The sequence below is a fragment of the Lathyrus oleraceus genome, chromosome 5 (genome assembly GCF_024323335.1).
Source record: "Lathyrus oleraceus cultivar Zhongwan6 chromosome 5, CAAS_Psat_ZW6_1.0, whole genome shotgun sequence".
Classification (NCBI taxonomy): domain Eukaryota; kingdom Viridiplantae; phylum Streptophyta; class Magnoliopsida; order Fabales; family Fabaceae; genus Lathyrus; species Lathyrus oleraceus.
In genome coordinates, this window is record NC_066583.1 from 621,264,570 (window position 1) to 621,281,183 (window position 16,614).

At 31.8% G+C, this 16,614-nt stretch overlaps 1 protein-coding gene across 2 annotated transcripts; it reads left to right on the forward strand.

Moving 5' to 3' along the window:
* Positions 1-7,789: 7,789 nt before the first annotated feature.
* LOC127087173 (probable serine/threonine-protein kinase PBL9) lies at positions 7,790-10,923 on the forward strand. 2 transcript variants are annotated; one of them, XM_051028037.1, is made up of 7 exons: positions 7,790-7,955; positions 8,081-8,154; positions 8,524-8,849; positions 9,323-9,458; positions 9,552-9,694; positions 9,790-9,913; positions 10,009-10,923. In XM_051028037.1, exons 2-7 carry the CDS (start codon positions 8,103-8,105, stop codon positions 10,452-10,454), a joined length of 1,227 nt encoding a protein of 408 aa, XP_050883994.1. In that variant the 5' UTR covers positions 7,790-7,955; positions 8,081-8,102; the 3' UTR covers positions 10,455-10,923. The 2 variants fall into 2 exon arrangements, with proteins under 2 accessions (XP_050883994.1, XP_050883993.1); XM_051028036.1 differs by having other exon boundaries at positions 9,323-9,694.
* The last annotated feature ends 5,691 nt before the right edge of the window (positions 10,924-16,614 follow it).

Consider the following 16,614-nt stretch of genomic DNA (forward strand, 5'->3'; position numbering starts at 1 on the left):
TCAAATACCAACATAATTTTGTTAGGGATGTTCGATTTGATATGTTTCAGCAAGCAGAAGTATCTCTAAAAAAAGAGGTGTTTGTGAATTTTTTAATGACTCACAAAATGGGAGATCGACACTTATGCCAACAAATGTTCTGGTATACGGTTGAATAGGAAGGAAACATGCATGTTTAAATTTGATTGAGATTTCCTCACTGGTGAGACCGAAGCCTATAATTTTACTGTGAGACAACAATTCTCAAAGTCACTTCAAATAAAGTGGTCAAACATGAAAAAAATATATTCCAACAACCAAAATGCTTTCATACCATTTTTCTTCGACATATTTGATTTTACTAAAAACAATGAATCTTTTACGAATAGTTCAAAAACTCATATATAACAATATTGCATCACCTAAATAAATAAATATTAATTTTTTAAAAAAATTATCAATAAAAAAGAGATATCAACACAATTTTGTCTGTTTGTTTACATTTTTATATGATTTTTATTATATATATTAAAATAAAATAAAAGCAACAAGGGAGTTTTGAAAACGAATACATAAAATAGTCAAATTCCATCATTTCTAAATTAAATTGTGTTTACTAAATCAGACAAATTCTAATATCAATTTAAGTAAGAGTGTAATGGTTTTTCTTCCGTTTCATGAATGATTTATTTGAAATAAAAAATATTCTAAATGAATAATTTTTTTTAATTAATATTATTTTCATTATTTTTAATATTTGATTAAGAATATTCAGTAAAAATATTATTTTCTCTCTTTTATTTACATATTCATTTTTTTTTATTTGTGTGAAAATGATCGATCATATCACTAATTATGGGAATGAGTATAGCAAACAGAAAACTGAAAATCAATTAAGTCAAGAACCATTATTCCCATCATAGGCTATCCATACTCTATAATTATTGTTGTTAATTATTGATGTTGAAAAATGAAATCAAACATTGATCTTCATTCAAGTTGAAATAGAAAAGACACACATATAGAGACGAGACAAGACACAGAATAAGGATAACGTATGAACATGAAAACATCACAATGGAAAGGACAAGATAGAGGTTATTATGGTAGTAGTAATAATAGTAAATAAATATAAATGAAAAAACAACCTAAAATGACCAATAAGAGAGGGACCATAAAGTTGGTAGTTAGCTGTTAGTTAAATGTTTAAGTGTAAAAATGTCATGGAACAAACAAAAAATGCATAAAAGCAACAAAGTAGAGAGAATACCAAACACCAAATGCCACCTTTAACTCCCCTTTTCAAAAGGAACTTGTTATTTTTCTAATTTTAATACAAAAAAAAGTTGATTATAAAAGGCAAGTCTCTATAAAAAAATTAGAGAAAACTATCCATTGCATTAAAATCTTATAATCAAATTTAAATATATATAATATTTTTCTATCAATATTATAAGAGTCTATTTGATAAGAAAAAAACTAGTATCTTTTAATTTTTTAGTTTTTCAATTCACATTAATAAAAATTTCTGTTTAATAATTGTTTTTAGTAGGAGTTTGTATTATTTTTTTTGTTAGTTAATGTTTTTTTCTTAAAATCTATTTGAAATAATTTTTTAGTTTTTAGTTTTTAGTTTGTTATTTTTTTCCCATTTTTATTTTATTCATGTTAATTAAAATATATATTTTTATAATTTATTATAATTTTAAATAAAATGAATATATTTTAAATGTATGAGGAAAATAAACATAAAAATTTATATTAAAAATAATTATGAAATAACATATCATCTATTGTTCGCCGATAAGATTTATAATTTTACAAATATCGATGTTATAATTGTTACATTATTGTACGTAATTATGTGAGTTTTTAAAATCAAAATAATCAAGTTTTTCAAAATAATTTCTCAAATAATTAAGGGCCTGTTTGAATCTCTTCTCAATTTTAATTTTTAAAATCTGTTTTACAATTCTATTTTGTAAATTTATTTTTGAGAAAAAAAATAAAAAGAATTCATTTGATAATTCAATTTTTGAAAACTGTTTTAAAAATTAAAAAGTGAACAAATATGTTTGATAGTATAATTTGTAAAAAAAAAATTTTTTTGAAATAGAATAATATAGCTTTTTTGATAATCTATATTTTAAAAATCTGTTTTACTAAATAAAAATAATTGTGATATATTTTTTGAAAATATAAAAATTCAGCTAATATACATTTAAGTTCATTAAAATATTTTTAATAATTAATGATAAAATATATGATTCACTTAATGTATAAAAGTTATATTTGAGTGTTGGTTTGAATATATATATACAATTCATTTAATGTATAAAAGTATACAATTAAGAGGATTAATTAGAGAGAGAATAATTGAGAGTGAGAATTTTAATTTTCATTAACAATAAATGAAGATTAACAATAGATTGAGAGTGAAATATTATAATTAAAAAATATTGCAAGTAATTACTATATCGTGATTAATGAAACAATGTTTTTGTTTCAACTTACCTCAATTGAAAATTGAAAAGTAAAACTGAAAAATTGAAAAGGAAAACATATTTTGATAGTTTCAGTTTTTTAGATTTTAAAACACTGAATTTTAAAAGTGTTTTGAGAAATAGTTTTGCGAAACAAATGTATCAAACAAGTATTTTGTTTTTCAATTTTTAAAAATTATAAAACTGTTTTTTAAAACAGTTTCAAACAAACCCTAAGTTTCTCCACTAATTGCCAAAATTACTATGTTTCAAATAAAAAAAATTGGCAACATAGAGTACATGTCAATTTAATTGGTCTGCGGTTAGAAAATAGGTAACATAGGACACGTGCTAAATGATATTGTTTTGATTGTTGCAATTATTTAGATATGTTGTGGTGTTAAGTCTTTTTATTTGTTGTTTGTGATGTTTTAGGCGTGTTAATGTTTGTGTGTTGTTATTTTATGGGTGTTTTCAAAAGTTGTGATATATATATATTAAATAATGTTACAATTTTTAAAAAATAAATAAATTATCATGTAGGACTTGTTCCAATATTGAGACAATGCTTCTGAGTGTGTCTGAGCCGACATCATACACCACATAATCTTACTATTTTGTTAGCCAAGTTCATTTATGTTGTGAAACGATGTTGAAATTATAAAGTATAATTGATTTCTTGATGAGTAAGAAATCCATAAGGATAGAAAAGAAGAAAACAATAAGAACACTGTGAAATTAATTATAAACTGTTATTCTTTACTTTCTCTTTGAAACAAAATTACAAGGGTTATAGAGCAACAAATAACCTTTCTCACCTTAATTGGGATTTACATTATACAATGATGAGAGACTAGTATGCTATTTATAAAAAAACTAATACAGTAAACTAATTGACTTTTATACACAGACACATTACACAAGCTAACTTAGAGAACAAATTAACTTAAACAATTAGGCATAACAAACTGGTCAAATTCGACATGCTAACAATCTTAACATATTTCGACTACAACATATGAATAAACTTCGACGACATACTAAGGTCATGTTAAATTGTCTAACCAATAAGCTACCCTTCGACCATACTAGAGTTCGATCCAATATCTCACAAATCTCCACCTTGGAGAAAACTTTATAACATCAAGAGAACAAACTAGCTTTCTTCATGCAGCTTTATCAACTGCATACAGTGGCTATCATGAAGAAACTTCATCTCATCATCCATGACCTTCAGCCATTCAGTCTTATTTAGACTCCTCATAACTTCCTTATAGTCTCTAGGTCCTTCATCTAGAGCCTCATTTATAGAGATTAAGGCATAAGCTATGAGATATGGATACCCAAGTCTTTGAGGTGACTTGATGACTCTTCTCGGCCTATCTCTTGCCAATAGGTAGTCATCGATAATTTCCTCATCTTCCTCAGTACCTTTAGCATCTTATGCTTCTTCTTCGACTTGATATGGGATACACAATTTAGCATCGACATGCTCTACCTCAATAGGAATCTCTTCCTGTTCCAGCTCTTCTTCAGATATCTGTGCATTTCGACTAACGTCACCAGTTTTCTTAAAATCCATCTCAGCTTCATTGAAAACTACATCTCAACTGGTGATACACCTCTTGTGACCTAGCTCTAGGCACCATAACCTATAAGCTTTGACTCCTTCAAGGTATCCCATGAACATGCATCTTAGAGCTCTAGGTTCGACCTTGTCTTGCCTAATGTGAGCATAGGCTATGCAACCAAATACTCTAAGTTTGTCGAGATCTGGTGGATATCCCGACCAAACTTCTTCAGGTGTTTTCATATCTAACACAGTCGAATGACATTTGTTTATCAGATATGTTGCTGCCGAAACAGTCTCTGCCCAAAACACCTTCTTTAACCTAGCACTAGTCAACATGCATCTAGCTCTTTCTAACATAGTTTGATTAAATGAGTTACCTCGCAGGGCCCTAAAGACCAGCATGGCTGTAATCAAAGGTTCCATGTTTTCTTTGTTTGCCTTTATTAAACTTTACTCTACAAGATTTTCCAAGTACACAGGGTTCACAAAACTTCAGCTTTTCGACTTTGTCTCCACCAAGTAGATTTTGTTTCCCCAATTCGATCAGACCCCTTTCACTGACATGGACCAATCTCATGTGCCAAATTTCTATCTTCGACAAAGGTTTCGTGGATGCAACATATGCAGAATCACTAATAACTTCATCCTCAAGAGTATACAAGCCTTGTTTCTTCATGCCTCTTAAGACTTCCTTCGACCCCTTCATGAATTTTAGAATACTTTTCTCTCCTTAGAAAATATATCCTTTCTTGTCGAATTCACCAAGGTAAATCAAATTTATATTCAAATCAGGTACATACATGACTTCAGTCAACAACCTTATTGACTCATCATGGAGTTTGAATCTCACAGATCCAACACCTGTAATCTTGCAACCTTTATTGTTTCAAAGCAATACAGATCCACCATCTTGATCACATAGTTCCTCGAACAAGTCTTTGTTTGGAGTCATATGTCAAATGCAACCTGAATCTATAATCCACTCTTTACTTGAGTCATCGCTTGAAACCACAAGAACATCAAATAAGTCGAAATCATCTTGAAAAATGGTTGTGTTGCCATTATCCTTACCTCCATGATCTTTCAGGCGTTTGGGGCACACTTTTCTTGTATGACCCTCATTCTTACAGTGATAACATCGAATACCAAATGCATCACCACTATAAGACTTTTGCTGACTTTTACCCTTCTTCTTGTCAAACTTGATATTGCTCTTTGTGAAGTTCGCCTTAACTGACATACTTTCACCAATCAAAGATGACATGTGCTCCTTTCGTTCATTCAAATCCTTAGAGTACAAGACTGATAAAACTTCTTCAAAGGCCAGAGACTCTCTTCCATACGAGAGAGTTTCTTTGAAGTGAGCATGTATTGTGGTCAAATCACACAGCAGTAACAATGCTTGATCTTCATCCTCGATTTTTACATCGATATTTTTAAGATCAAGAATCAGTTTGTTGAACATATCCAATTGCTCATCCATAACTTTTTCTTCACTCATCTTGAACGAATACAGAGCTTGCTTCAGGTAGAGGCGATTGACCAATGATTTGGTCATGTAAAAACTTTTGAGTTTCTCCCAAAGACCCGACGTCGTCGTCTCCTTCGAAACCCGTCGAAGAACCTTATTACCAAGACTCAATAATATGGCACTGTGGGCTTTCCCTACCATAATCAATTTTTATTTATCCTTTAACATAACGTCCATGATTGCGGCTCCCTTCAACGCTTCTAAACAACCATGTTGAACTAGTAGGGCTTTCATCTTCAAGCGCCACATACCAAAATTATTCACTCCGGTGAATTTTTCAATCTCATACTTTGTTGACGACATCTTCTTAATGCTCACCACACCAATTTGCTGTGAAAACGATGCCAGAATTACAAAGTATAATTGGTTTCTTGATCGGTAAGAAACCCACAAGGGTAGAAAAGAAGAAAACAATAAGAACACAATGAAATTGGTAACTGTTATTCTTTACTTTCTCTTTGAAACAAGATTACAAGTGTTACAGAATAGCAAATAACCTCTCTCACCCTAATTAAGATTTGCATTATACAATGATGAGAGACTAGTATGCTATTTATAAGAAAACTAACACATTAAACTAATGTGATTTTACACACACGCCCATTACACAAGCTAACTTAGAGAGCAAGTTAACTTAAACAATTGGACATAACAAGCAGACCCAATTCAACATGCTAACAATTCAAGTATATTTCGACTACAGCATGTAACATACTTCAATGTCATGCTAAGGTCCTATCGAATTGTCTAACCAAGAAGCTATCATTCGACCATACTAGAGTTCGATCCAATATCTCACAATTTCGAATCTAATACGCGTGATGTTGAAGCAACCCTTTTTCTTCCTTCGCATATCTTCGTTGTGCCAAATATGTAGTAATATGTAAGCCAATATTTCTCATTTGCTACCACCGGGAAGCTATTGTTGTACACACTGAATAATGATCGAGTGAAACTGCATTTCGGCATGCATCAACAAATCCCAGATTCCCCAACGTGCCTCGGACAATGGTATCAATGTAAAATTAATGAACAATGTGCCTTTGATGATTGAAAATACTTCGCTAAAGCCGAGTGTCGTCAATGGAGGTGTTGTTATCAATGAGTTTTAACTGAAGGTGTCATGCTAGCCAAATCTAAACCAACTAATAATTATATGTATTAGCATAGATCAATTACAATTGAGTTTTTTCCCCCGAAGATAAGTATTTATACGACCCACACCAAACCACTTACAAACAAGAAACTTCAACGTCTAACCCCCAACAAAATTACAAAACACAACCCCCTACCCAACAAAATTACCGATCCACAAATACTCAAACCCACAACCAATACATGCCAAACATCCAACCACAAAATCAAGAACATACCCCATAACACCACCACCAACATGCTTATTATCAAAACACCCAACAACCATATGCCCATAACACATCATCCTACCATAGCCAAAACACTCAAGAAACATATAACACCAACACTTCCTTTTACCATAGTAAAAATGCCCAAACACCAAAACATGCAACATATATATGGCTATCAAACACCACAACAACCATTTCTTCCTTTCTCCAACGAATCATTCACACCAATGTCCCATTCAATCGACCATACCGCTCACCAATAATCCCATCAACATACATCATCTGCACCGACATAGGCCAAAAAGTCATTTACGACAACACGTTGATGCAGGCACAAGACAATTTTGAATTACAAGAATTTATTAAGGAATATGATGATAGTAATATTCCAAAGACCTCGTATCAAACATCTAGGGTGAATCAACAGAAGTCGGTACAAGGAAGGTTGTTTAAGGGGTGTTGAACCAGTGACATGTATCACCATGCCAATTATCATCATTATTGTTAAACATATTGTTATATGTAATCATATTTAAATTAAATATTAATACTTTTTATTTATTGTTATATATAATTATTATTTTAATTTTACATTATGACGCTAGATAAATTGGCACCCTTTTCTAAATATACGTTAGCTCTATTCTTATAAATGCAAATAACAAATAAATTGACACATGCTATACATTAAAATATGGAAATTTTAAAAATTAGTTTCAAAAAATTGTTTTATGGAGATTTGTTTTCTAAAAAATTAGTTATTTTGATAAAAAAATCGCATTTACATTAAACTTGAGATAAGATTTTGACTTTTGAGTCAAGAGAGGCATGGAAAGAGGAGTAATAACATACAAAAGAAACAAAAAAGATGGTTCTTTTCATTCCACAATTTCATGAATACTACTCTGTCATGTTAGTCTGTCACCACACCCCCACCCCACTTTCCTTGTTCCTTTCCAACTCTTTTCATTTCATTTCACCCCCTTAAACAATCTCTCTCGGTAGCTTCTCCACAGGCACAGGTTCTTAGCTTCTTTTTTTCTTCATGCATATTTCCACTTTTATTTAACACCTTAGATTATTTTTATCTCTCCTTTTTATTTCCGTTTATTCAATTCAAGTTTTATGGTTTCATTGTTTTGTGCAGGATATTACAACTTTCAGGAAACATGGGAGTTTGTTTAAGCGCTCAAATCAAAGCTGAAACTCCTTATAACACTGGTATGTCTTCTTCTATTTTCTTTCTTTTTGTTCCTACCCTTTTCATTTTTTGTATGCAAATGATTTAAGTTTGAGTCACTATGATGTTTATTGCTTTTGGGTATTCTCAATTTCATTTTATTTCTTCAAAGTTCGATCCTTTATGTGTTTCCAATAATAAAAAACATGGAGAATTTTACCTTGTTTTGATCCTCCTATAGCAATAGCACTTTCATCTCATGAATGTTTTCTCCCCAAAGATTCCAATTTGATTCATTTTACTGCATAATCACAATTGAAGATCCAGTTTGATAGCTCAGTGTATGTTACATTTGATGTGAATGATACTCATGTAAGTTTTAACTCTAATCGAAACGGATCGGTTTGCAGGGTTAAATTCAAAGAACTCAGCTTCAACTGGAAATGATCTGAGTAGCTTAAATAGCAAGGTTTCAGCTGCATCAGTGCCTCAGACTCCTCGAAGCGAAGGTGAAATCTTGCAGTCATCCAAATTAAAGAGCTATACCTTAGCAGAACTTAAGTCAGCCACTAGAAATTTTCGTCCGGATAGTGTTTTAGGAGAAGGTGGTTTTGGATCAGTTTTTAAGGGTTGGATTGATGAGAATTCGTTGGCTGCTGCTAAACCTGGTACTGGAATTGTTATTGCTGTTAAAAGACTTAATCTAGAAAGCTTCCAAGGTCACAGAGAGTGGTTGGTGAGTTTAATCTATTTGTTAAATCATTTGCTCATTATAATTAACAAGCAAATTGTCACTAATCTGTTACACTGTTTGGTTAATTAATGATTCAAATAAGCAATCTCAAGTTGTTTTTTGTCATCTTTGTTCTTCTAAGCCCTCTGAATTAGGTCTTGTTTAATTAAAAAACTAATTAAGTGCTTATTTATTAACTGTTTTCATATAAGCTATACATTGTTTTCATACGCTATCCTGTAGAGTTAATAGAAATAAACTGAAAACAACTTATGAATAAGTCTTAAGTTGTTTCTATAAGCTTTCTCCAATAATAACACCAATGTTTATGCCAATCGATAAGCTCAAATAAGTTAATCCAAACGCCTGTAGTATATGTTCCTTCACTTAAAACCTATTGCATTTTCAATAATACTGTGTTTGTGATTCGTTACAATTGGAAAACTAAGAAATCTATGTTTCTGTTTCACTTGTAGGCCGAAGTCAACTATCTTGGACAATTTTCTCATCCTCATCTGGTGAAATTGATTGGCTATTGCCTTGAAGATGAACACCGCCTTCTTGCCTATGAGTTTATGCCCCGTGGAAGCTTGGAGAATCACTTGTTCAGGAGTGAGCTACTATTCCTTTCCCATATTTTACCTAAATTTTTAACTTCGGAAGATGTTTGTTTAACATTGGGAATATTAATGAAATTCAAAACAGGAGGATCGTATTTTCAACCTCTTTCATGGAGCTTGCGTGTGAAGGTTGCTCTTGACGCTGCCAAAGGGCTTGCGTTTCTGCACAGTGCTGAAAATAAAGTGATATATAGAGATTTTAAGACTTCGAATGTCTTGTTGGATTCTGTATGTACACTTCGATTCTTTTAAAGAGGATTGGTAAACGTTTAAGAGATTTTTCGGCTAACATGTCCGAAACATATTTCTTGATTTGATTGCAGGATTATAATGCAAAGCTTTCTGATTTCGGGTTGGCAAAGGATGGTCCAACCGGTGACAAAAGTCATGTCTCCACCAGGGTAATGGGAACCTACGGATATGCTGCCCCTGAATATCTAGCCACAGGTACTTTCGAGTTCGTGCTGCTAAACTATTAGGAACCGTTTACTTCTAGTGTTTCATGTTTCTATTTCCACCGATAAAATCGTTACTGTATGCAGGTCATCTTACTACTAAGAGTGATGTCTATAGTTTCGGAGTTGTCCTGCTTGAAATGTTATCCGGTAAGAGGGCAGTTGACAAGAATAGACCGTCTGGACAACACAACTTGGTGGAATGGGCTAAACCGTATCTGGCGAACAAACGTAAGATTTTCAGCGTGATAGATAGTCGGCTCGAAGGGCAGTATTCAGCAGACGAGTCCTTCAAGGTAGCCACCCTTGCTTTGCGATGCCTATCGACAGAATCCAAGTACAGGCCCAACATGGATGAAGTTGTTAATATTTTGGAGCAGCTGAAGGTACCTAATGTGAATGTAGGAAATCAAAAGCGATATCGGAGAAAAAGTGCTGATGACGTTAGCCATGCAAAGGACAACACATCTGGTGCTAATTCGAAGAGTCACAATGCTTATCCGCGTATCACATTGTCTCCTCTCTATACCTGAAACTGCAGATACAACAATCTTCAAACATGGGAAGAACTGTGGCACCTCTGTAGGTAATAGAATGTACATATCATATTTCAGAGCCAAGCTTCTCATAACATTTCTAGGTGAGATTGCTAATGTTTAGCAATTAATGTTGAGTGTATTCTGAAAAATTACAAATCGAGATTAACGATTTAGATAAAAACATTGTCCTGAATAGAACATTACGGGAAAAGTTGATCCATGATGCCATTTCATGCTTGGTTTCATGTTTTCATGATTATGTGAGTATATAGAAGTTAGGTAGAAAGTCATAGATGCAACTGTAGTTAATTGTGTTATTTGTGTTTGAGTAGAGTGAGTGAGAGGTAAAGTCAAGGTTACCCTACTAGATTATGATGAGGTTGCAAAATCTTTTGACTTGGATAATACTCCACTACACATGATTTTGTATGTTAGTATTTATTAATTTGTACCCTTTATCACATGTCAAGCCGTACACCTTTTTATGGGCCACTCTTTGACAAATGCTAATGCAATTGTCAAACCATTTATGGAAAAATCATGCGCAGTGTTCTTCACATTAAATCCTTCATATTAAAAACAAGTTTCAAAATAAAGTCACTAGCTCGAAAAACTCTCAATAAATAGACAACTACATCAGTTATGTCATGAACATATGATACCCATTTATAGGCGTGCTAGATTACTTTAAGTTTCCAACATGTTTTTGAATGATGTATCTTGGAATAAAGAATTTGAATCCTATATATAGCTTTTGACTTCATCTTTCTTCATAAAACTAATTGATGTCATATACAAGGTTAAAGTGCTTTTGACGGGTGTATCTTGCAATGAAGAACTTGAATCCTATATATAACCTTGGACTCCATCTTCCTTCATAAAACTAACCGATGTGAGACTTCAAAGAATTTGTATCATATATATAACCTTGTACTCTCTCTTCATTTACAAAACTAAGCGATGCGAGACTTCTTCAACATGTATATTTTCAATTAAACCGAATAATCTTTACCTTTATTGAAAATAATACATAAGCTTTCATTGTCTTCATCGATAATATACTCCACCATAAAGAGTATAGTAACTTGAAGCCACACCACTCCAAAAATTTTCACATTGTCTTTATCGATAATCATAGTTTTAAAAAACTATCATACTTCACTTGTTGCTAAACCATTTAAAGAATTTTCACGTGTCGGAAACCAGGTTGAAATTTTATGGTGAAACTTCCTTGTTAGCAAGAAGCTCTTCAACCACTGACATAATCTTGCACCTTGTGTAATATTGATTGTAATAAGACATCTTTAACTTGAAATTTCCATAAGTTAAAAAAAATTTCTTCAATCAATTTTCTCTAGTTCAAACTGCATAGCAGAATTTGTGACTACAACTCAACAACTCTTTCACAACACTACCCTTCTTTTTTGATATAGAAGATCAAACAATATTGCAACCACAAAGCATACTATGAACATTTATCCCTGGATCAAACCAAAAGCTTTGATATCAATTGTTGTAAAAAAAACAAGCAAAGCATAGAGAAAAAAGAGGAACACAAGAACATAACGTGGAAACTTCAAAATCGAAGAAAAAACTACGGCCGTTGTCAATAGACAACCAGAAAATAACACTATGTGAAAATTATTATAACACATAATATACCCTTAACTAACCTAGACCCGGTACACCCACATCCTCCGAAATAAATATTTAACTATGTCTCACAACACCCTAATACAAGAGTATAAGAGAACAAAGAAAATCAAATACAAGCTTAAAGTGCCTTTGACTTGTGCATCTTAGAATGAAGAACTTGAATCTTATATATAGTCTTGGACTCCCTCTTCATTCACAAAACAAACCGATGCGAGACTTCAAATAATTTGTATCCTATATATAGCCTTGTACTCTCTCTTCATTCACAAAATAAGCGATGTGAGACTTCTCCAACGTGTATATTTTCGACCAACCCCAACACTCCTTTCATCATCCATTTGGTGAGATGACGATTACTTTGGATGATGTCTCCTCCATCTTCTATCTCACCCTTCTAGGTAGCTTCTTCACCACTCCTTTCATTAACCATAAGGTTGCATCTATTACTGCTATACAACACTTGGGGGTTACTGAGGCGGAGGTGATGAAAGAGTTTAAGTTTAACAAGCGTGCTCGCTTTCGTCTATCTTGGCTCTAGGATAGGTATACAAATCTGACGGAGAAGTCTATGTATGACGCAGCTGCTAGGGTATACATGCTAAATCTTGTATGATGTACTATCTTAGCGGATAAGCTTCATGTATATATCAATGTCAGGTACATGTATCTTTTTACTGAAGTTAACCATGTAAACTAGGCATGAGGGGTGTGTTGCATTCAATGTACTATATACTGCACTCAAAGAGGCAACTGCCTTTGAGACGAGGCAACTTGTCAGTTATATGAGTATATTTCAGGTATAAAAATGTAGGCTTAATAACCTTTTTGGTCTCATATCTTGATCTTAGAGTTCATTTTGGTATCTTAACTTAAAAAGGTCCATATTAGTCCCTTAACTCTTCAAAACGTACTATGTTAGTTCTTTTCGTCTAATTAGCGACAGGAAAATTCAAAAATTGGTAGCTAAATTCGTCGCTAATTTGATAAAAAGTACTAACATGGTATATTTTGAAGAGTTAAGGGACTAATATGAACCTTTTTTGAGTTAAGGGACCAAAGTGAACTTAAATGTTAAGACTAAAAAGAGTATTAAACCAAACAAATATTATGTCTTATTAATTTAGTTCTTATTTATGACATTTGTTGATTTTCCAATGTTCTCGTGCAATGTTTGATACAAGCATTTTCCGTCCATTTGTGATAGGTCTGATCATGGTCTTATCAGTTATAGCTCTCCATGTGCAAAGAGATGAAGGGCCAAACATTCGCATTCAGGCAATCTTTAAGAGTACAGGTGGAAGATCGATGCGCTGACCTTATACGATGTCATCTAGACACCCTATGCCAACCATAGAGTGCATTGGGAGTTCAATAACATTTCTCTTTTTCTGGTTATCTATGATGGGGGACCTTAATGGCTATAGACACTTACCTAAGAGGAGTTTGCACCACTTTGATTATGTTCAGGACATCCCACAACCAGTCCTTGCGGTGCTAGCTGAGGGCATTGATAAACCGTTTGCGCCTAACATTGTTAGTTGTGTCTGTGATATTACAAATCATGCCGTGGATGTTCAATTCCTTGGGTAGTTTGTGGATGTTTATTTAGAGTGGTACCTTATTGTATCACACCCTTGCATCATCTCACCTGTTGAGCATGCAGATGATGATGTTAAACCTTCCAATTCTAAGGGACCTTCTGATGACGTCCCATTGCCTCCGCCGCCTCCACTTGGTGTGGCTGACCATCAACGTCTGCAGATAATAGCAGTACTTACATATAATCTCATGGGTTTGGTAAATCCATATGGTGAGATTTATACTTTGGTATCGCAGATAGCACACATAGTCCGCAGGGGACCCATGGAAATTTTATTATTTTTGAATTATTCATATATTATTTATATATTACTAACTTTTTAACTTAAGAGTTTATTAAATAACCATTTAAAATTTCATTATTGCGAAATTAACATAGCTTAACACGAATACATATTTAACAAAAAAATAATAAATAAATAAAACTTAGACACTAGTAGATAATTCTGCACGTTTCAACATCTTGATCATATCATCGACAAATCTAGCAATTGTTGTATCAAATTCGATCGGTCCTTTTGTTGGCCTACAATGATATGTTCTCTACATAACATTCAAATCTTCATCGATCTTCAGCTCAATGTTGTTGTATTTCACTTTTCCTTTGGTATCAATAAATGGTGTACGAAACTCGATCTTATCCGCCTTTATGTTTTCGTGTGGGGCAACATATTATCCATTTTGGATCTAAGAATAGCGATGGTAATGGTGTCTTTAGGGACCTAAAAATCAACAAGAGGTTTCACACCGTTGAATTGAAAAATTGATAAATACGAATATTGAGATATTCTAAGATATTTTTTAACAACATATCTCCCTATATATACGAATTTGAATTCATTATGGACCATACATAACTGTCGGTCTACAGCGGTAAAAAAAACTGTCGGCAAAAATCTCAAACATGATATTCGAACAACAAGATATTTCATAATCATGTTAACGATAATTGCATGAATTTTTCAAAATACCGGTGATTCTAATTTTTCAATATTTTGAACAAGTCTACTAGATTTTTTCTTAAACTACCCGATTTCTTCTTAAACTACCCGATTTTTTGAACGCTATTTATAACTTAAAAAACTAACTAGAGATATTTTGGATATTATAAAAAATTAAGGGGTGTTAGTTAAATCGTGAGAGTTGCAATACAAAATCTCCGTTTTTAGGCGGACAAACGGTGACAGACTATCAATCTAATTAAACATTTTTCAATTTTTGTGTTCTCACAATTATGTTATACAACATAATTAACCGATGCAACATCCTCAATAATCCAACAATTTATTTAACATCACTTATATCATAAACATATGATACCCCTTTTATAGTCGTAATAGTTGACTTTAAGGTTCCAACATCCTTCTCTTCATCATCATCTACATCTGCATATCACATGTAAGTGGCAAAGAGCAATCATAACATCTAAACAAGATTTTAACTTTTTATTCTTCCACATTACAAGACATTACAAAGTACTAAAAATCTCTTTCGAATATTCAGCTATTCTTTCACATTATCATATTGGGATGATTCTAAGAAAATAGAAGACTAAGGGCTTGTTTGATTTAGTTCTTAAAAACAGTTTTTAAGTTTTTAAAATTTTAAAAACTAAAAATCTGTTTGGAATACTTTTAAAAAAAATTATTTTTAAAAATTATTTCTAATATTTTAGTTTTCAAAACTAAAAAACAGAAACAGCCTTAAACTGTTTTGCTTTTTAATTTTGGTTTTTCTTTATATAATCATTGAAAATTAAAAACACACGGAGAACAACATGTTTTCATTAATGGTACTTCTGTAATTATTTAAAACTTTTATTTTGTATTTCATTTATTTTATTAATTTTTGTTTCATTATTACATAGTGTCTTGTTGTGCTTTATCATAGTGGGAGTATGCCCTAACAATCATTAGATGAGTTCTTCTTTAATTGAACTCACGTTTCATGCTTTTTTTTAATAATAAAATATTAAATATTATAATTATAATTTATAATAAATTGAAACCGATACTTGTAATGGTTACTTTAATAAATAGTCTAGAAGTATATAAGTATTTTTTTTAAGTTGTTAGTTTATAAATAAATCAGAATTTTCATCCTTTTTTATTAATAGTAATTTATTTATCAAATAATATTTAACTAAATAAATATATCTCTTAATTTATAAAATAATAATAAATATAATTATTATTTGATAAAATTAAATTAAGCTTCATTTTTAAACAAATAAAAAATGCATATTGTAATTATATATTTGTAAAGATCCGCGGTAGGTGAGACAATTGATCGTCAAAGTCTTGAGGGGCCGCTCGCAATATACATTATTCCCTCAGAGATAAGTGTCACTCCCGATCCATCGAATCGGCCCATAAATTCTATATTTTAGTCCGGTCTGGACTACAAAAAATATTTAAAAACACGACCATTATTTTTTGTCGCAGTCCACTGAAATTATGTTTTTCATGGACTGAGTTGGGCTGGCCCATTAAAAAATTTATAAAATAATTTTAGTTAATTTTGGAAAAAAAAATATATGATTAGATAAGTGTGTTTTCAAGTGAAAAAGAAAAGACGAAAGAGGATGAAGACATATACATTTATGATTGAAAATTCGTAGCATAGATCGTAAGATCCGACTAATGGTAAAAAAATATATTTATATATGGATAAATATATACACATTCTTAAAAAATTCTTACCAAATGAGTTTTTGTTCTTTCACCTTTATTAATTTTTTTTTAAAAAAAAAATTTTAAAATTGACAAATTTAGATTTCCTCTCAATTTTTTATAACAACTTGACCTTTTATAAAAATATATATTTTTTTCATTTCAAAAATAATAAATATTTTTTATTAGTAATAATTGTTTAAGAAAATTGACCGGTCATCAAATCG